The sequence below is a fragment of the Mobula hypostoma genome, chromosome 3, assembly GCF_963921235.1.
Source record: "Mobula hypostoma chromosome 3, sMobHyp1.1, whole genome shotgun sequence".
Taxonomy (NCBI): Eukaryota; Metazoa; Chordata; class Chondrichthyes; order Myliobatiformes; family Myliobatidae; genus Mobula; species Mobula hypostoma.
In genome coordinates, this window is record NC_086099.1 from 183,842,600 (window position 1) to 183,865,755 (window position 23,156).

Genomic DNA, 23,156 nt, shown 5'->3' on the forward strand with positions numbered 1-23,156 from the left:
CTCTGCTATCCCTGCCAGTGTAGTCCAATCCCTAGTCACTCATGGCATTAATAAAAAAAACTTGCTGACATTATTGGTTCCTTTTATTCCCGATTCTTGACTCATTCCCAGAAAGAACAGTTTCTCTCCATGTACTCTGTCTCCAAGATTTGAATTGTCTCAGTCAGATTTTTCAGCTTCCTCTGCTCTACATATCTAAAGCGCCTCATCCCTAAAATCATTTCAGTAAATTTCAATATGAAGTGCGATGCTTGGAATTGGATGGAATATTCCAGTTGTGACCGTGCTAGTGTAATACAAAAACCTATGTCTTCCTCTGTCGTATATTTTATGTAGCATTTAAAGGCCAAGATACCAAATTACTTTCAACCATGTTCTCAATTTGCTCTATCACTCTGGGGTGAACTATGTAGACCTACCCCAGACATGGCTTATATCTACCCATTTCACGAGGCTGTTTATATAACCTTGAAGACTTTTACTGTCCTTTCCTGTGGTTATTCCAGAGAATTGTAGTGGCTAGAAAATAGAAATGATTATTGTCTCTGAAGAATGTAACTTCTGGGAAATATTGTTCAGGTATTCAAAATTCTTAAGAAAATAGTTACATTGAACTTTGTTTAATATTGCTGCAAATTGGACGCCACAGTAATGTATCAATTAGTGTGATGCAATTTCAGCCTGGAGCATTCCGGAGATTGGAGTTCAATTCCAGTGCCATTCTGTAAGGAGTCTCTACATCCTCCCATGGAATGCATGGATTTTCTCCAGGTCTTCTGGTTTCCTCCCACAGTCCAGAAATATACCGGCTAGGTTAATTATAAATTGTTCCGTGATTAGGTTAGGGTTAATCGAGGTTGTTGGGAGGCGCTGGGGCAGTGTGGCTCGAAGGACCAGAAGGGCCTACTCCATCTTGTACAGTGAAATAAATAAATAAATCAGTTACTTCTGATATCCAAGAATGCATTCTTTGAATTTGAAGTGAGATAATTTAGATTTCAGCTACTTAGTAGAGATAGTAGTAAATATTTATGGTGAACTCCACACAGAATACTGTGTGTATAGAGAATTTTGTAGATATTTAAACGAGTATATAATTGAGCAATACTCTGTTTTGGTTAGCCTGAGCATAATTGTTTTGAAAGGTAGATGGTATGAGACTGTTTCACATTAAGAGGTAATTTATCACTGAACATAGTGAACATAGGTCAGAATAAGTGATAACCCACTGGTGATTGAGATTAAGAATTTATTTCTTCTTGGAGTTGTGAATCTAACCTAGAGGGCAGAGTCATTGAAAATACATTCAAGGCTGAGAGGGAAATAAAATAAAATAGGAAATTGGGAAGTGTTTTCCTTCAGATTTTTTTAATTTTAATTGTGCATATATTCTTACTCCTGGCATTGACCGTCTGCTGATGGAAACTTTAGAGTAATTTTGGACTTGGTTTTAAAGCAACACACACAAAATTCTGGAGGAACTCAGCAGGCCAGGCAGCATCTATGGAAAAGAGTCTTGGCTCAAGACGTCAGCTGTACTCTTTTCCATTTTGTGTGGGTGTATGTGTGAGTGTGTGTGTTGGTTGCTTGGATTTCCAGCATCTGCAGATTTTCTCTTGTTTGTGCTTGGTTTTAAAACTCCAATTCTAAATGAAAGTAGCTTTATAATTTTTGTAGGTTTCATATTTTGTTGTGCATTCATTGCACTTAGATAAAAAGAAACATGTTAATACTGTTGCTACTAAATGTTATAGCTCATTTTTCAGTGCCTGAAGTGTAAATGTTTGACTAAAGTTATTGGCACCATGGAATGCTGCAGTGTCTCCTGTGGATGTGTGATTGATGTATGCAATTCTCTTAGTTTTATGCTGTGAATAAGACCACACCAGTATGTTTTGTCATGAATTGTCTGAGCTTCCCTTTTTATTGTTCAAGCAACTATATTAGATTAGTTTGTGTCAGAGACTTCAACCTATTAGAGATAACTTGTTGCTTTAAGTGTTGAAACATTTCTTCATTCTTTACCACTCCCACCTACTCTAGTATTTGCCTGAATTTCTGTTCTAATAATTTGTTCCCTGACTTTTGATTGCTATAGAGCTGGTGTATTATTTGTATCATTTTTCCTTTAGAATTAGTGGTATCTGAAGGAATCTATACTTCCTTTTTGTATGTTCCTACCTGAGAAGGTGTTAGATAATTTACAAGAATGTATCAGTCATGTTTTTGGCTTGAGGTGAGGTCAGGAGGTCATGTGACTCAATAGTATGCGGGAAATTCCTAGAGGCCAGTGTAGTTCTTTTACTACTGACAGCTCAACTTGCTGGCCAACAATGGCATCAGTATCTGTAGCGTGAAATATAAAGGCTGATTTATACTTGATTGTATGAGCTACACCGTAGGCCTGATTTTATTTTGGCGTAGCCCTACACTGTAGCGAGCATGTGTAGTTGTGTCCGTGTCGCTCTGCAGTTCACCACCAAAACGCTAGTTAGATGTGGGGTTTCTATGCCACTGTGTTGAGTTTCTTCGTGATAGACACGGACGAGGAAATGCATTTTAAATATTTTCAGATGTTGGCAAGTAGATTTGACGATTTGGTTCATCGTCTCCAACCATTTATTTCGCATCAGTGTACAGATATGGCGGAGAAAAGCAACCGGAAATGCGATGCTACCAAGCGGACCAATCACAGTTGTTGCGGTCTGTGTCGCTGCAACGCATGAGTTACATTTTTGGGGTGGTGCACGTCACCCTACGGCGTAGGGTACACGGTACATATGGCGTACATTTGAGGCAGAAGTATAAATTGGCCTGTAGTTTACACCTCTGTAATATGAAGAATTGTGGAAATGCAAGTTAGGTTGCTATTTGTTCTAGGGTTTTACTTATCTTGTGTTTTTATAGGAAAGATGTTTAAGGGCACTACTGCGTTAAAGTGATTTTACTTCTAAGCCCTTTCCCCCATTTAATATAATTATTTTATTTTGACATCTGTCTTGCACTAAACTTTTAGGCAATATTGAATCGACATTCTTTTGGGGGGGGGCACAAAAACGACAGTACTCTGCAAAAGTCTTAGGCACGTGTATATAGCTAGGGTGCCAAAGACGTTTGCACAGTACTGTATTTGTCAATGTGGAGCAAGTTTGTAAATCTGGAAATCTGGTGAGAACAAAGGATGTTGAGAATGGTGAGGGTAGAGAATATCACTGGTAAAAAGCTCCTCTGTTCTTCAGGTGGCTGTTTGAAAGCAAAGGACAGTACCATTATCATGGAAAAAGATGAGATTATGAACGGATAGACAGTATATTCAGGAATTGTTTGAGACGAAAGTCAGAAATTTAAGAAAAACAATGATTGCAGAAAAGTATTTCTACTTTATATAGGCTGTGTATTTATCATATGTTAGTGTTATTTTAGGTTTTATGTGCTACTTGGTATGATTTGGTAGGTTATTTTTTTGGGTCTGGGAACGCTCAAAAACGTTTCCCATAAAAATTAATGGTAATTGCTTCTTCACTTTCCGCCATTTCGGCTTACGAATGGTTTCACAGGAACGCTGTACCTTTGGATAGCTGGGGAAACCTGTACTGATGTTAAGGATACTATCAGAACGAGATTTGTTTGTTTTATCGACTACACAAAAGGATTTGTTAAAGTGAACCACAATAAGTTATTTGAAATATTACAGAAAACTTGATCTAGATTCGAAAGATCTCCGCCTAATCAGAAATCTGTACTGGGAACAAACTGCCGCCATAAGAATAGATGGAGAAGTGAGTCAGTTTACGAAAATCAAGAGAGGCGTTAGACAAGGGTGTGTTTTCTCCCCTGATTTATTTAATGTGTACAGTGAAACAATATTACAAAAAATAAGAGACATCTTGGAAATCGAAGTTGGCAGTGAAACCATCAATAATTTCACATATGCAGATGATACTGTGTTAATTGCAAGTACGGAGGAAGAACTACAAAACTTAATTGATATAGGTGTTGAAAGTGCAAAAATGGGTCTATCTATCAATTGCAAAAAGACAGAATGTATGGTGTTATCCAAAAAGAAGGAGAATCCTATCTGCAGGCTAAGAATAAACGGGGAAGACATAAAGCAAGTACAGAACCTTTGCTACTTAGAGCTACTTAATGCCATAAAGCTGGGTGACATCAGATGGCAGGTGTGACATGGACATCAAAAGAAGAATAGGGATGGCATTCTTTACGAGAATGAAGAGTATACTGACCAATACTAAACTAGGCATGACAACCCGCCTCAGAGTACTGAAATGTTACATTTATCCAGTTATGTTATATGGCTCAGAATGTTGGACAATATCTAGTAACATGAGGAAACGAATTGAAGCAGCAGAGACGTGGTTTTTGAGGAGGATGCAAAGAATATCATGGACGAAACGAATATCTAACAAGGATGTCATGAACAGAGCAAACACAGACAGAGAAATAATGTATGAGATCATGAAAAGGAAACGTAGCTTCATTGTACATGTGATTAGGAAAGAGGAGTTAGAATACACGGTAATTATGGGAAAGATTGAAGAGAAGAAAGCAAGAGGAAGACAAAGACAAATGATGATGGAGACAGCAGCCATAAAACTGGAAATGAATACCAATGAATTGATCCACTTGACCCGAAACAGGAGTGTGTGGACCATGGCAGTCAAAGCTCAAACTGGGCACGGCACCTGATGATGATGATGATGATTGCTAAAAAGAAAGATTAGAAAAAAATGAGTGACACCCTGAAATTGTTAAAATCAATGTTAATTGCCAATGACTTTGATATACTCAGAGGAGCTATGCTTCAAGCTTATGTTGAGCATCACTGGAGCAAAACAGGAGGCAGAATCAAGAGAAAATCTGCAGATGCTGACTATCCAGGCAGCACACACAAAATGCCAGAGGAACTCAGCAGGAGACAGAAGACAGAGATTGTTGTGGGAGTGCGTCAGAGAATTAAAATGAGGGGAGACTGGAGGCACAAGACCACTCACACTGAGTTCTGCAAAGTGGTCACCTAATTTACATTTGGCTCTCAGTATGATTTGGTTAAATTTTTTGACAAATTGACAAAGTTAATTAATGACAGTAGGACGGTGAATGTTCTACATGTGGACTTTAATAAAGGCTTTGACAAGGTTCCTTATGGTAGGCTCATCCAGAAAATTAAGGGATTACTGGATACCTGATACATTGGATTCGGAAATAGCTTCACTATAGAAGACGGTAGTGGTGATGATTCTATTTAGTGGCCTGTGACTGTTCCACAGGGATCTGTGCTGAGACCTCTGTTGTTTGTGATATACAAAAATTATATTTGGACAAAAATGTACCCAGGCTGATTAAACATTTAGACAACATAAAAGTTGTTGAAGTTGTGGATAGTAATGAAGATTGTCAAGGGATTTACCAGGATATAGGCTGTTGGATATATGGGCAGAAAAATGTGAGGCATATGGTTTTTAATGTGGTCTGGTGTAAGGTTTTGCACTGTGAGAGGTTAAGTATAAAAGGGGCATATACAGTAAATGATAGGACCCTTAGCATTGATGTACAGAAGGATCTTATGATACAATTCATAGCTCCTTGGATTGTGACCAAACAAGTGGATAGGGTGTTAAAGAAACTAAACATAGAATCATAGAACACTAAGGCACAGAAGTGGGCCCTTCAGCCCACCTAGTCCTCGCTGAACTATTAATATGCCTAGTAACATCAACCTGCTGTTGGTCCATAGCCCTCCATACCCCTCCCATCCACGTGCCTATCCAAATTTCTCTTAAAAGTTGAAATTGAACCCGCATCCACCATTTCTGCTGGCAACTCATTTCACACTCTCGCCACCCTGTGAGTGAAGAAGTTCCCCTTTGTGTTCTCCTTAAATATTTCACTTTTTATCTTTAGCCTATATCTTCTAGTTTTGCTCTCATCCAGCCTCAGTTTAAAAAAAAGCAGCTTGCTTGCTTTTACCCTATCTATTATAACAGATAAGGTAAACAATGTTATTATACCCCTCATAATTTTGTATACCTCTGTCAAATGTCACCTCAATCTCCTTTGTTCTAGGGAACAAAGTCCCAACCTATTCAACCTTTCCCTATACTTTAGGTATCAGGTCCTGGCAACATCCTTGCAAGTTTTCTCTGCACTCTATCAATCTTATTGACAATCTTTTCTGTAGGTAAGTGACCAAACCTGCACTGAGTTCTCCAAATTAGGCCTTACAAAAATCTTATGCAACTTCAACGTAACATTCCAACTCCTGTACTCAATACATTCATTTACGCAGGCCAGCGTGCCAAAAGCTTTCCTAATGGCCATATTTACCTGTGACGTCACTTTCAAAGAATTATGAATCTGTATTCCCAGATCCCTCTATTCTGTTGCACTTCTTAGTGTCTGTGTAAGTCCTACAGTGCAACACCTCACACTTGGTCTGCATTAAATTCCATCTGCCATTTTTCCAGCTGGGCCAGATCACACTGCAAGTTTTGATATTCTTCCTCGCTGTCCACTAAACCCCAATCCTGGTGTCATCTGCTTATTTGGTGATCCAGTTTACCAAATTAATATCCAGATCATTGATATAGTTGACAAAAAACAAATCACCTAGCACTGATCCGTGTGGCACACTGCTAGTCACAGGCCTACAATCAGAGAGGCAACTATCTACTACCACTCTCTGGCTTCTCCCGTAAAGCCAATGTCTAATGCAATTTACTACCTCATTTTGAATACCAAGTGACAACCTTCTTGACTAACCTCCCATGCAGTACCTTGTCAAAGGCCTTGCTGAAGTCCATGTAGACAATATCCACTGCTTTGCATTCATCACCTTTCCTAGTAAGTTTCTCAAAAAACTGTACAAGATTGGTTAGACACAACCTACCACGTACAAAGCCATGGTGACTCTCCCTAATCAGTCCCTATCCGCCCAAATAGTTATATTATAAGGTCCCTTAGAATATATTCCCATAACTTATCCACTGTTGATGCTTGTTTGTATGTACAAGGAATGAACAAGTTGAGCCCATGACCCTGCCCGTTGAAGACATTGTGTGGAGTTGCATTACATTCTGCTCATCTCAGAAGTCTCTTTCAGCTTTTAACCTCTTGGAATTTTGCAGATGATGCTGTTGATAGAGCGTGATGTCAGGCTCACTGGCTTATAATTTTCTGTCTATTCTTAGAGCCATTCATAAACAATGGAACAACATTAGCCAACCTCCAGTACTCCTGCACTTCTCCTGTAGCTTAGGAAGTTTTAAATATTTCTGCTGGGGCTCCTGCAATTTCTGCACTAGCCTCCCACAGGGTCCAAGGAAACACCTTGTCAGGCCGTGGGGGATTTATCCACCCTAATTTTTCTCAGGCCAGCAGTCTCCTCCTCCTCTGTAACCTAAACACTGTCATGAGATTTTCCCAGACTAGCAAAGCCACCACCCCCCTTTAACCCCTCCCATTTTATCATTTCTAAAATAATGGAACCCTGGAACACTGAGCTACCAGTCCTGCCCCTCCTGCATCCAAGCCTCACTAATGGCTACAATGTCATAATTTCATGTGCTAATCCATGCCCTAAGCTCATCTGCCTTTTTTACTATATTCCATGCATTGAAATATACGCAACTCAGAACGTTCGTTCCACCATGCTCAACTTTTTGATTCTGACTTTGTCTGAGGTTTTACCAACATCTGTCTCCGCAACCTCTCCATTAACTGTTATGGCACTCTGGTTCTCATTCCCCTGCAAAACTAATTTAAAACCTCCTCTGTGCTGCGCTAGTAATCTTCCCACAGGGATATCAGTTCCCCTTCAGTTCAGGTGCAAACTGTCCCGTCTGTGCAGGTCCCATCTTTCTTGGAAAAGAACCCAATGATCCAAAAATCTGAAGCTCTCCCTCCTGCACCGTCTCCTTAGGCACGTGTATGTTCTTCCTGTTCCTGGCCTCGCTAGCACATGGCATGGGTAGCAGTCCTGAGGTCACAATCCTGGAGGTCCTACCCTTTAACTTAACACTTAATTTGCAGGACCTCATCACCTTTCCTACCCATGCCTTTGGTACCAATGTGGACCATGACCACATCTGCTCACCCTCTCACTTTTAAGAATCTTGTGGACTCAGTCTGAGATGCCCTTGACCCTGGCACTCAGGAGGGTTCAAATCCTCATCCGCAGAACCTCCTGTCTGTGCCTCTAACCAATCAATCCCCTGTGGCATTCCTCTGCTAGGTCATCTCCCCCTCCCCCCCCCCAAACAGTATTCAAAACATATCTGGTGCTCTGGGGAACAGCCACAGGGGTACTCTGCACTGGCTGCCTCCTTGTATCACCAGTTGTTCAACCCGTCAGCATCTGGAATGCTCTGGAGTTCATCCAGCTCCAGTTCCACTTCCTTAACACGGTCTGAAAGAAGATGTATTTCTTGCAGGTGTAGTTTTCAGCAAGCAGTGTAGGTCTCCCTGCCCTCCCACATCCCGCAAGAGGAACATTCTGCTATCCCATGTGACATCCTCACTGCAATAAGAAAAAAATGAAAAAAAATTAAAAGAAAAAATCTACCTACAGCCTCTGCCTCTCCTTACTTAAGCATCTATGAGTCAAAGTCTGAACTCCCCACTCTCAATACTGGCCAACGTACACAATGGTTGCTCTGCTGAAACCTAACTTCTTTTTATTGGCCCTTGCCAAGTGATTAATTATGCACAATCCATCGTCTCCAAGGAAACTGTGGTACACAGGACTGCCCCCACTCACTTCTTTTGAATCACTCTCCGGCTATGCAATCCAACATCTCCAAGGGAACTGTGGCATGCAGGATATCCCAACTACTGCTGCTCAGTTCTTTTGAAATCTCTCTCCCACTCCGCAATCCAACAACTCCAATGGATCTTTGCCACGTAGAAAAAATATTTACACAAAAAAATGTTTTTAAGTATTTATGAAAGATGTCCAAATTATTTTGTATGCCATGAAGGAAATCTACCACAAGAAATATTTTGTGGAAAAACTGGAGTATCTTGATCCCCACTACTCTTATATTTGCAGGATATTTTGTCATATAATTGGAGGGCTCAGGGTGGAAGAGACAGTACACTACAAGACCATAAGTTGCAAATCCTAATGATGAAGCTCTTTGGCAGGGAGACCTTGAAAGATGTGGGTTTGGTTGCACATGGTGGACAGCACTGGATATATGGTATGTGTCATGTCATTTGGATTATATTCAATGATGTGCATGATTTGTAAAATGTCCATACATTGAGTTCAGTCCAAAAAAGACATGAAATCAAAATCTAGTATCAAATTGTTTTATTTTTATTTTATCATCTACTCCTTCGACAGACCAAGGAGGAATCCAGTCACTCTGTTGAATTTGAAGAGCAGCACCCACCACTGCACCATCACTAACACAGATATACTTATGCACAGCAAGAAAATTTCTGTAGCAGAGCTGGACAGATAGTGCATTAATGAGGAAGGATGGCAATGGTTTATGAGAAGCCAGGCAATGCTAGGTAATAGTTATACATTGTGTCTCTGATAAATAGGATGGGCATGGATGATTAAGCAGCAGCATAATAATATTGAAGAGTCAGAAGTTGAACTTGTGTGCACATGATACAAGAAAGTCACCTGGTGGTTGTGTTTTCAGTCTTCTGTGGTTTTAATGTTTGTTTTTTATTCCACATCAGTAGTTTTTCATTCCCTATACCTTGTTGGATTTGAATTCACAATTTCAGGGAATACATCCTGTTGCATAACCACAAGGTGACCATAACCTGAAGGTTATTTTAGACTCGTTATTTTAGCCTAGGGATTGCTTATTTGCTCCTCTGCAATGTTCATATAGACTTGCTGTTTGTGCTTACTAAGTTGTCTTTGTATTCCCAGAGCTGCTGGGCTGAAAGAAAAATATTACACTACACTTTTGCTCCTGCCCTCATGGAAGTGTAATTTACTACCATCACCAGAAGAATACACAATTAAAATTCCACAATGTGATTAGCTGTGCATAATTTTTGTGTTTCACAGATGTATCCTATCATTCAAAGATTTATATTGTGATTAAATATTTAAAGAAGTTTGGATAGTATCTCCCAATTTGACACTTGAAATAATTTCATTGGGCTGGATTATCTTTGATCTTGTCTGCAGTTCAAACTTGCTCTCAGGAGCAGTCGTTGCTTTTGTTCTTGCTTTTTCCAACTGGGCTAGAAGCCTTGCTACCATATCTGGTTCTACAAAGTAAGTGGTCAGTGAATAGGAACTAGGTCTGTTGACAGATCATGCTGTTGAAGACTTGTCTTTTAACTGTTTTTAAATGTTCTCTGTTCTCAGAGATGCTTAAAATCATGTGAGACCATTGCATTGAAACATTCAAATTAGAAATTTATTTCTAACTATATATCTCCTAAATAAAAATACTAATACTAATTTGAGAAAAAGAAAGTCAACAAAACACTTAGCTTGATTCAAGTCTTTTCCAAATCAATGGACTGATGTCACAGACTGCCGAAAAGCCAAGGGAGTGGATGTGAAGTGTGCATTGTACTCAGCATGACTGAATACTGCCTAGCATATTGCTGAGTCTGCAGTGGTGCAAAAAGCCGATGAACCTGCATCTGAGCTTTGGTGAGTTTCTCACTTGTGTTTTGCAGTGGATAAGTGCAGAAGTCAGTAATGTGCTGGCTCATAAGAGGACTTCACTGCCTCCCTCCGACTGTTGGCAAAAGCTCTATATTTTGACTCATTTTCTTTATGGAAAGTTAATAGCTCAGCAGCAGAAAACATGCATTTGTAATTGCTGTCTTAAAAGTAACTTTATATTCAAATACAAAGCATTAAAGAGTGCAATATTTTAATCACTATAAAGATAATACAGTCCTTAATTTAGAGGCCTTATACTACTTCTTACTGGGCAATAGCTTACATACTGAAAAAAAAGTATGTTGAGGATGTAAGAAATAATGTCAATTCAATTCAAGACGTAAACTTTTTTTTGTTGTTGTTTCTAGTTGTGACATTGCAAATGAACTTTCAGTTTTAGCTGAACATTTTATTGCAACTTTAAAAACAAGTACAGTGGATTCCGGTTAATTGAGCCATCAGTTAATCAGAGCAGCTACTTATTTGGTACAACTGTTGAAGAACAAAAACTAATTGAAAATATAAGTTGGAATACCTTTGTTTTATTGGGATTCTATGCCACTTAATTGGGACAGAAGACTGTTGCAGTTTCTAACTAGCATCAGTCACGTGCACTTGCGTAGCCTTTAGACGCTACACCGTGCTTAAGAGTGAATAGTTTTACAATAGGATCAGTTGCATGTTTTTGTATTCAAAAAGCAATTATTTTTGTCACATAGTTGCTGAAAGATAATCAGTAAGGCAACTCAGAACTGCTTTGTTCACTGTAGTTTCTAGCATTCAGGCTTGGAGATGCTAGAGACAGCCATGAGTGAAAATGAAACAATTTTTGTTACTTCAACAGGTTAGGAACTACGTAGGATTTGAAGGTATTGGCAGTATTCTTGAATGTTACAATGTCAGTGAAGATTTGGAAGATGTCGTCATCAAAAGCATTGTATGAAGGCAGTCCATTATCTGCACTGGGTGTCTATGCTGATTTTATTCATTTATGGTTAATCAAAAGAGTTTTATTTTTAGGCATCCGTTAGTCTTGTGAGACCGTGGATATGTGCCTTGGAAGGTTTCCAGGGCGCAGGCCTAGGCAAGGTTGTATGGAAGACTGGCAGTTGCCCATGCTACAAGTCTCCCCTCTCCACGCCACCGATGTTGTCCAAGGGAAGGTCATTAGGACCCATACAGCTTGGAACCGGTGTCGTCACAGAGCAATGTGTGGTTAAGTGCCTTGCTCAAGGACACAACACACTGCCTCAGCCAAGGCTCAAACTAGCGACCTTCAGATCACTAGACCGACGCCTTAACCACTTGGCCACGCGCCAACACAATCAAAAGAATATGGCAATGTATATTAGATGGATTTCTCTGTCAATAACGTAGGAACCAATACAGTACACCGTTTGTAGTACTGTAATAGTATTAGTAATGTTCTTTTCTGTTCTGTGTTTCATTTAGTACATAATTTGTTGCTCATTTGCATAGAAGTTTGAATTTTTTATACTTTGCTGTTTCCATGAAATTTTGGCTAATTAGGCAGCTATTTATTTGGGCCAAAATATTCTGGTTCTAATGTGTCCCAATTAACTGGAATTTACTGTATTTGTATATAATAAAGAAAGAGTTACCTGTCCAAATTTGCAACAAATCCAAATCGTTCCCCTCTTACTTCACACTTGGTACATTATGACATTTATTGAAGTAGAACATATGCTAGCCCCAAAAAAATCCAGATTGAAAGTAAAGAACATCTCAACACATTAATTATCTGAACAATTTTGTTAACTAGGTTTGTTTATTTTTTAGATCAAGATATAGACAACAGCCATAGTGTTCCTGGGAGGAGCAGTTCACCAAGAGGAAGTCTCTCACCACGGTATGACGAGTTTATTTCAAGCTATGGTCTAAAGTTTTATTTGACATTTTTGCAACATTTCCTTTTGCTTTCCCTCATCTGCAATAAATGAAATGTATTTTGGGTCTCTGTGCTAATGACTTTCAAGCCCTTGCTCATGAGTCTTTGTCGATATCCACTGTACACATAGAACAATATAACACCTTTTGTTCCACAATGTTTGTGTCTACCATAACACCAAATTAGGCTAATCCCAACTGCCTACACATGATCTGCATCCCTTCTTTCCCTGCATTTTCATGTGCCTGTCAAAATGCCTCTTGAACTATTCTGTGTGTTTGCACTATTGTGCAGCATGTTTCTGGTACCTACCAGTTTCTGTGTGGAAAAAAAAAAGTAACTACTCGCTCTGCACATCTCCTTTAAAATGTCCCCATCTCACCGTAAACCTATATCCTCTGGTATTTGACATTTCTACTCTAGAGAAAATTAATCTGACCACCTACCCTATCTATGCCTAACATAATATTATAAGCTTCTACCAGGTCTCCTCTTTAATGCTCCAGAGAAAACTATCCAAGTTTGTCCAACCTTTCCTTATAGCTAATATTCTCCAATCAAGCAGCATCTTGATGAACCACTTCTGCAATCTCTTCAGTGCCTCCATTTCCCTCCTGTAATGGGGTGACCAGAACTGTACACTGTAGTCCATGAATTAATGGACATTCAGTATAAAAGTCAGGAAGTCATGTTGCAGTTACATAAACCTTTGATTACACAACATTTGGAGTATGTGGTGTATTTGGAGAAGGCAAGCCTGCCATGTGCCGCCTTTATCTCCCATTGTATATGTGTTGCTACATTCAGTAATCATGGGCTTGGACTGTAAGAGATAATCTATTTGATTTTGGGGTGACGGGATTGTGAATGAAAGAGTGGAAGGAAATAATACAAAACACAGTGATAGAGACTTATTTCTGCCATTATATCCTAAACAGGACCTGAATATGCAAGCTAAATAGGCATTTTGTTGGTGTAAAACAATATGGAAACAGGCCCTTTGGCTCAACTTATCCTTGTTGTCTGTATTGCCCAGCCAGCTAGTCTCCCCATGTTTGGCCATATCCCTCTAAACCTCTCCTTTCCATGCACTTGTCTAGATAGTATTTTAATATTGCTAATGTGCCCGACTCTACACAACTGGCAGCTCATGCTAAATGTGCACCACACCTAGCAATAAGAAGCTGTCCCGCTATCCCTTTTAAAACCTCATCTCTGATTTTAAACTAATATCCTCTTGTTTTTAGCACCCCCTCCTTGGGAAAAGATTATGTGCTATGCCCTTCCTGATCTTGTATGCCTCTATCAGGTCACCTGTCAATCTCCTACATTCTAGGGAATAATATTCTCTACACAATCTCTTCTTGTAAATCATGTCCCCAAGTCCAGGCAACTTCCTGATATATGTTTTCTGCACTTTTTTTAGTTTAATAACATTAATCCTATAACAGGGTGATCAAAACTGTTCAAAGTATAGCCTTGCCAGCATCTTATGTAAGTGCAACATAATTTCCTAGTTCCTTCACTATATACATAAGTCCTGGTTTGATCTCCGCAAATGCAATACTTCACATTTATCTGGATTGAAAACCACTTGCAAATCCTTAGCCCATATACCTAGCTGATCAAGCTCCCCCAGTAATTTTGCAGAACCCTCTACACTAGCTGGACACCACCTATTTTAGTGTTTTGTGTGAACTTACTAACCGTGCCTTGTACATTCACATCTAAAAAGTTTATATAAATTGCAAATAACAGATCCCAGCACCATTACTGTGATACACACTAGACACAGGTCTCTGGTCTGAGAAACGACCATTGACCATCACCCTCTGATCCCTACCACTAAGCTGTTTATGAATCTAGTCAGCTACTTCCCCAAATTCCCATAAGGGACCTTGTCAAAGGCGTTTCTAAAGTCCATATAGACAACATTCACTGCCCTACCCTCACCTTGCCTTCTTGGTTACCCCGTTAAGAATTTCAGTACTTCCTATGTGGTTCAAAACATTGTCAATCATTGTCAAAATGATGTGTGTTGCTTGAATTTCCAGCATCTGCAGAATTCCTGTTGTTTGCATTGTCAATCATTTCCCCATTTCCTTGCTTTCTCCACAGTAAATACTGAAAAGAAATGATCATTAAAATTTTTCCCATTTCCTATGGTGCCACATACAGATAGCTATGCTGTGGCATTTCATTATAGTACGTAGATGCCTAGTTCAGGATACTGCTGCTGTTGTTTGACTTTATAATAAACTATATATAGAAGGCTGAAACAGTGCAAAAATTAGTACAACTGAATTTAAAACTAGATGATGTTACTTCTTCGATAAGACAGTTTGTAACTGAGCACTTACCCTGCTTAATCTCTTGTAAACTAAACAATTGCAAATATTGTCCAAGAGATTTGTGCATACATCTGCTTGGCATGGAAATTAATCACTTCTGTGGTGTTACATGGCAGATAAATCTTTATATGCTAATACACTTCTTTAAAAGCTTGTGACTTGCCAATTTAAATAATTTTTCAAAGTCTGAATTAGGTGATAGGGTAACTCAGTTGGCATCATCTCTCTAGAGTTTCACAAAACTTTGGTCAGGAAAATTTTCTACAAGGTAAAATTTTGAGGAATTAGTTTTTATATGCAGTGGGGTAATAGGGCCTCTAAGAGGTAAAAAGGGAACGCTTCAAAAACATCCAAATATGCATTATAACAATGATCAACATGGGAAATATAAAAGGACTCTACTTTAAAAGTAAGTGAATTTCCTAAATCTTAATGAAATATTTCTCATACAACTGCAACAAAACCAGCACAATTATTATTTTAAGCAACAGACACAAAATGCTGGAGGGACTCAACAGGCCAGGCGGAATCTATGGGAAAAAAAAGTACAATTGGCTTTGGCAGAACTAGAGAAAGAAAGATGAGTAGATTTAAAAGGTGGGGGGGGGGGTGGAATGGGAGAAACACAAGGTGATAGGTGAAACCAAGAGGGGGAGGGTTGAAGTAAAGAGCTGGGAAGTTGATTGGTGAAAGCAATACAGGCTGGAGAAGGGGAAGTCTGATAGGAGAGTCAAAAAACCATGGAAGGGAAAAAAGAAGGGATGAGCACCAGAGGGAACAGATGAACAGACAAGGAAATAAGCTGAGAGGGAAAAGGGGATGGGGAATGCTGGGAGGTGGGTGGGCATTACCAGAACGTCAAGAAATCGATGTTCATGCCATCAGGTTGGAGGCTACCCAGACAGAATATAAGGTGTTGTTCCTGGAACCCGAGTGTGGCCTCATCATGACAGTAGAGAAGGCTATGGATTGACATATTGGAATGGGAAGTGATATTAAAATACGTGGGTACTGGGAGATCCTACTTCTGGCAGTCGGTGGCGGAGGGAGGGTAACTGCTCGGCATCAGGTCTCACCGATATACAGGAGGCCACACTGGAAGCACCGGACACAGTATTTGACCCCCAACAGGCTTAGCTGGAAGGACTGTTTGGAGCACTGAATGGTAGTGAGGGAGGAGGTGTAGGGGCAGGGTAGCACCTGTTCCGCTTGCAGGGATAAGTACCAGGAGAGAGATCAGTGGGGAGGGATGAATGGACAAGGAAGTCGCATAGGAGCAATCTCTGCAGAAAGGGGGGAGAGCGAAGTATGTGCTTGGTGGTGAGATCCCGTTGGAGATGGCAGATGTTCCAGAAATTATGTACTGGACTCGGAGGCTGGTGGGTTGGTAGGTGAGGACAAGAGGAACCCTATCCCTGGTAGGGTGGCAGGAGCATGGAGTAAGAGCATACATGTGTGAAATAGAGGAGATGTGGTTGATGGTGGAGGAAGGGAGGCCCCTTTCTTTGAAAAAGGAGGGCATCTCCTCTTCATTCTAGAATGAAAAGCCTCATCTTGAGAGCAGATGCGGCTGAGACAGAGGAATTGAGAGAAGGGGATGGCATTTTTACAAGTAACAGATTGGGAAGAGGTAAAGCCCAGGTAGTTGTGAATCCTCCTTTTGCAACGAGGAGCAACACCTTGTATTCCGTCTGGGCAGCCTCTAACCTGAAGGCATTAACACCAATTTCTCAAACTTCTGGTAATGTGCCTCTCCACGCCCCCCCACTTCACCATTCCCCATCCTCTTTTCCCTCCCTCACCATATCTCTTTGCCTGCCCATCACCTCCCTCTGGTGCTCCTTCCCCCCTTTTCTTTCTTCCCTGGCTTTCTGTCCTCTCCTATTGGACTGCACCTTTTCCAGCCCTGTGACTCTGTTTCGCCAATCAACTTCCCAGCTTTTTACTTCAGCGCCCCCCCACCCCAGTTTCAAATATTACCTTTGTTTTCTCTCTCCCCTCCCCCTCCTTTTAAATCTATTCCTCATCTTTTTTTCTCCAGTCCTGCCGAAGGGTCTCGGCCTGAAACGACAACTGTATTTTTTTCCATAGATGCTGCCTGACCTGCTGAGTTCCTCCAGCATTTTGTGTGTGGTGCTTGGATTTCCAGCATCTGCAGATTTTCTCTTGCAAGTATTATTTAAATTTGCTTAAGTACGTCTATCCACATTTGTGCCACTGGCATCTCTTCTGGGATAGATGTGGGTGGCACGAGCTGGAGGGAACCAATATCTTATCAGGAAGATTTGCTAGAGCTACTTGGGAGGGTTAAGCTAATCTATCAGGGAGTGGAGCCTAAAGTAATTGTTATGGCAGATGAGTAAATTGAGACTATTTAGCAATTAAAGCAAGTACATAAGTCCAATAAGCAGAACAGGAGGTGGGGAAGGTATGGTAGGCTAAACTGAATTTATTTTAATGTAAGAAACCTGACAGGTAAGGCAGATGAGCTCTGGGCATGAATAGACACAAAGGATTATAATGTTATTGATCTTTCCAAAAACGTGGTTTAGATATTAGCAGAAACACTGCTCAGTGCTCCAGGTTACAGATCGTATATGTTTAAGAGCTCAGAAAGGGGAAGGGGAGTTGTGTTATTCATTAGAAAGAACATTATATATGCGCTTAGAAATGAAATTCCCTGGTGGAATGTCCAAAATGGCTGTATGGGTAGAACTTAAGAATAAAAAGGAAATGATCCATTAATGGGATTGTACTGTAGGTCCACCAATCGTCAGTGAAAATTAGAGGAACAAGTATGTAGGGAGATTGCAGATAACTGTAGGAACAACAGGGTTGTGGTAATGGGTGATTCTAACTTTCCTAATATTCAGTGGGACTGCCATAGTGCTAAGAGACAGAATTAGTTAACATTTTTTTACTTTTTGCTAGTTCACTCATTATTCCATTTCTCCTATTCTATATCAATTTCTCAATGATCTTTTGATGATTTCTTAATGTTCCAACTATTCTGGCTTGGTATTTTTCTTTTCCTTAACTTTAATACTAAATTCGGTTTCTCCAAACTCTGGTTGGACCACTTTTGTATAGTGTCTTTGTAGCACATCAGGTACTATTTTTTTTAAATCCAGTACCTCTGCCCTGTCATAACATTCTAATGCAGTTTTTTTAATCTACCTAAGACAACCTGCCCCCAGTTTCCTTTATTTAGATTGAAAACCTTGGTCTAGGATTGAACAATGTCACTTTTTAGCAATGACAAATTCTGCTACATCATTGTTAATCTTCCTAGAGATCCCAAAAAGATTATTTAAACCTATTTATTCAGTCCTGTTTCCAAAGCAGCCTCTTCCCTAGTCAGTTGTTTAACATACTGAACTAGAAATTCAACTTGTGTGCAATCTAGTAATTTATTAATTACATTAGTGGTAGGGTGGTAAAGAAGGCTTTTGGTATGCTGGCCTTTATAAATCAGAGCATTGAGTATAGGATTTGGGATGTAATGTTGAAATTGTACAAGGCATTGGTAAGGCCAAAGGTTGAACAAGTTGAGTCTTTTTAGAACAGCTTGTTGTTGAGCCCACTAGGGGATCGGCTGTACTGGATTGGGTATTGTGTAATGAACCGGAGGTGATTAGAGAAATTGAGGTGAAGGAACCCTTAGGAGGCAGTGATCATAACATGATTGAGTTCACTGTGAAATTAGAAAAAGAGAAGCCGAAATCTGATGTGTCAGTATTTCAGTGGAGTAAGGGAAATTACAGTGGCATGAGAGAGGAACTGGCCAAAGTTGACTGGAAAGGGACATTGGCGGGAAAGACAGCAGAGCAGCAGTGGCTGGAGTTTATGCGAGAAATGAGGAATGTGCAAGACAGGTATATTCCAAAAAAGAAGAAATTTTCGAGTGGAAAAAGGATGCAACCGTGGATGACGAGAAGTCAAAGCCAAAGTTAAAGCAAAGGAGAGGGCATACGAGGAAGCAAAAATTAGTGGGAAGACAGAGGATTGGGAAGTTTTTAAAACCTTACAAAAGGAAACCAAGAAGGTCATTAAGAGAGAAAAGATTAACTATGAAAGGAAGCTAGCAAATAATATCAAAGAGGATACTAAAAGCTTTTTCAAGTATATAAAGAGTAAAAGACAGGTGAGAGTAGATATAGGACCGATAGAAAATGATGCTGGAGAAATTGTAATGGGAGATAAGGAGATGGCAGAGGAACTGAACGAGTATTTTGCATCAGTCTTCACTGAGGAAGACATCAGCAGTATACTGGACACTCAAGGGTGGCAGGGAAGAGAGGTGTGCGCAGTCACAATTACGACAGAGAAAGTACTCAGGAAGCTGAATAGGCTAAAGGTAGATAAATCTCCCGGACCAGATGGAATGCACCCTCGTGTTCTGAAGGAAGTAGCTGTGGAGATTGCGGAGGCATTAGCGATGATCTTTCAAAAGTCGATAGATTCTGGCATGGTTCCAGAAGACTGGAAGATTGCAAATGTCACTCCGCTATTTAAGAAGGGGGCAAGGAAGCAAAAAGGAAATTATAGACCTGTTAGCTTGACATCGGTGGTTGGGAAGTTGTTGGAGTCGATTGTCAAGGATGAGGTTACAGAGTACCTGGAGGCATATGACAAGACAGGCAGAACTCAGCATGGATTCCTTAAAGGAAAATCCTGCCTAACAAACCTATTACAATTTTTTGAGGAAATTACAAGTAGGCTAGACAAGGGAGATGCAGTGGATGTTGTATATTTGGATTCTCAGAAGGCCTTTGACAAGGTGCCACACATGAGGCTACTTAACAAGATAAGAGCCCATGGAATTACAGGAAAGTTACATACGTGGATATATGAGCGTTGGCTGATTGGCAGGAAACAGAGAGTGGGAATAAAGGGATCCTATTCTGGTTGGCTGCCAGTTACCAGTGGTGTTCCACTGGGATCAGTGTTGGGGCCGCCTTCTTTTTATATTGTACATCAACGATTTGGATTATGGAATAGATGGCTTTGTGGCTAAGTTTGCTAACGATACGAAGATAGGTGGAGGGGCCGGTAGTGCTGAGGAAACAGAGAGTCTGCAGAGAGACTTGGATAGATTGGAAGAATGGGCAGAGAAGTGGCAAATGAAGTACAATGTTGGAAAGTGTATGGTTATGCACTTTGGCAGAAAAAATAAACGGGCAGACTATTATTTAAATGGGGAAAGAATTCAAAGTTTTGAGATGCAACGGGACTTGGGAGTCCTCGTACAGGATATCCTTAAAGTTAACCTCCAGGTTGAGTCAGTAGTGAAGAAGGCGAATGCAATGTTGGCATTCATTTCTGGAGGAATAGAGTATAGGAGCAGGGATGTGATGTTGAGGCTCTATAAGGCGCTGGTGAGACCTCACTTGGAGTACTGTAGGCAGTTTTGGTCTCCTTATTTAAGAAGGGATGTGCTGACGTTGGAGAGGGTACAGAGAAGATTCACTAGAATGATTCCGGGAATGAGAGGGTTAACATATGAGGAACGTTTGTCCGCTCTTGGACTGTATTCCTTGGAGTTTAGAAGAATGAGGGAAGACCTCATAGAAACATTTCAAATGTTAAAAGACATGGACAGAGTGGATGTGGCAAAGTTGTTTCCCATGATGGGGGAGTCTAGTACGAGAGGGCATGACTTAAGGATTGAAGGGCGCCCATTCAGAACAGAAATGCGAAAAAAATTTTTTAGTCAGAGGGTGGTGAATCTATGGAATATGTTGCCACGGGCAGCAGTGGAGGCCAAGTCATTGGGTGTATTTAAGGCAGAGATTGATAGGTATCTGAGTAGCCAGGGCATCAAAGGTTATGGTGAGAAGGCGGGGGAGTGGGACTAAATAGGAGAAAATGGATCAGCTCATGATAAAATGGCGGAGCAGACTCGATGGGCCGAATGGCCTACTTATGCTCCTTTGTCTTATGGTCTTTATTCTTTGGAGCGTAGAAGATTGAGGGGGGCTTGATAGATGTATTTAAAATTATGAGGGGGATAGATAGAGTTGACGTGGATAGGCTTTTTCCATTGAGAGTGAGGGAGATTCAAACAAGAGGACATGAGTTGAGAGTTAAAGGGCAAAAGTTTAGGGGTAAGATGAGGGGGAACTTCTTTACTCAGAGAGTGGTAGCTGTGTGGAACGAGCTTCCAGCAGAAGTGGTTGAGGCAAGTTCGATATTGTCATTTAAAGTTAAATTGGATAGCTATATGGACAGGAAAGGAATGGAGGGTTATGGGCTGAGTGCAGGTCGGTGGGACTAGGTGAGAGAAGGAGTTCGGCACGGACTAGAAGGGCCGAGATGGGCCCCAAATTGTTATATGGTTACTATAAAGACCTCCTTGATTATAATATTATGCCATTACACAATCCTGTAATTTCTTTATTTATACTGTTCATTACAACACAAATACTTTAGGAAGGCCTGTAAAATACACCAGCATTGCTTTTTGCCCCTTGCTGCTGACTTAAATTCCATACTATGATCTAGATGCCAAAATCTTTTAACCACCAAATTGATGTCATCCCTTATTAATATAACCATATATCTTCTCTGTACTCTCTCAATTTTGTTGACATCTTTCCTATAATTCGGTGACCAGAACTGTACACAATACTCCAAATTTGGCCTTACCAGTGCCTTGTACAATTTCAACATTACATCCCAACTCCTATACTCAATGCTCTGATTTATAAAGGCCAGCATACCAAAAGCTTTCTTCACCACCCTATCCACATGAGATTCCACCTTCAGGGAACTATGCACCATTATTCCTAGATCCCTCTGTTCTCCTGCATTCTTCAGTGCCCTACCATTTCATGTATGTCCTATTTTGATTAGTCCTACCAAAATGTAGCACCTCACATTTATCAGCATTAAACTCCATCTGCCATCTTTCAGCCCACTCTTCTAACTGGCCTAAATCTCTCTGCAACCTCTGAAAACCTACTTCATTATCCACAACTTCACCTATCTTAGTATCATCTGCATACTTACTAATCCAATTTACCACCCCATCATCCAGATCATTAATATATATGACAAACAACATTGGACCCAGTAGTGTAATAGCACTACTACACCTTTTCCTTTTTCCTGTTCTTCTTAACTGTTGAATATCCTGGAATTTTTAACTGTTACCTCTGTTACCCATATTAACTTGTGTAATGACAATTAGATCATATACATTTAAGATTCTGCTATTAATTTGTCCACTTATTATGGATGCATTTAGATATAATGCCTTTAAATTTGGCTTTGTAACAGGTTTTCATATTCTAACCCTGTATGTTGATTGCCTTTGTTTTCACTGCCAATTTAGTTTGGTTTCTATCTTCCATTTACTGTTTTTGTATCTTTTTCTCCTGATTCTCCTCTCAGGTTCCTAGTTTCATGCCAAGTTAGTGAAACTATCCCCAAAACAGCAAGCAAATGTCTCAGTTTATTGGCCCAAAGTGTTTGGAGATGTAATCCATCTGACTTGTGCAGGACCCACTTGCTCCAGAAGCTGTCCTTAAGTCTCAGCAGCAAAATGGTGCCATCATTAGAGCTGCTGACATACAGCACCGGAGACCCAGGTTCAGTCCTGACCTTGAATGTTGTCTATGTGGAGTTTGTATGTTCTCCCTGTGACAACGTATGTTTCTTGCAGATACTCACAGCTTCCTCCCATGTCCCAAAGACATAATGGTTGGTTGGTTAATAGGCCTCTGTAAATAGGTGAGTGGTAGAATCTGTAGGAGTTGATAAGAATGTGGGAAGAATTTTTTTAAATGGGAAAAACAGGACAAATGTGAATGTGGTCATTGTAGACTTGGCGTACCAAAGGGGCTGTTGCTTTGCTACATTTCAATAACTAAATCTAAAGCTCTCCTGCCTGTACAATCTCTCCGGTCACATGTTCATTTGTTTATCTTATTTCTGTATTTGTCAGCACGTAATCACTGGCAATAATTGTTGTTCTTGAAGGTGGGTTTTTAACCTTTTTTTCTGTCTTTAAAAATATGCTTCTCTTTTGCCCATAGTTAGTACCAAATGTGGACTGCAAATTATAATTCTTTACTCTCTCCCTTCAGGATGTTTTGTAACCATTAAGTGATATCTTTGACTTGGCAACAAGAAGGAAACATGACATCATTGAGTCACAGAGCACCTGCCTTTGCCATAACTGTTAAGTCACTTATCTCTTTTTCTGACTTGCTCAACTTTCTCC

General features: G+C 40.2%; 1 protein-coding gene across 9 annotated transcripts in view; it reads left to right on the forward strand.

Moving 5' to 3' along the window:
* mllt10 (MLLT10 histone lysine methyltransferase DOT1L cofactor) overlaps positions 1-23,156 on the forward strand; it is a 279,374-nt gene that overhangs the window by 213,113 nt on the left and 43,105 nt on the right. For all 9 annotated transcript variants that reach the window (XM_063044224.1, XM_063044228.1, XM_063044227.1 and 6 more), the window contains one exon: positions 12,470-12,539. In XM_063044224.1, the coding sequence (XP_062900294.1) occupies positions 12,470-12,539 (70 nt within the window). The remainder of the gene's footprint in view (positions 1-12,469; positions 12,540-23,156) is intronic.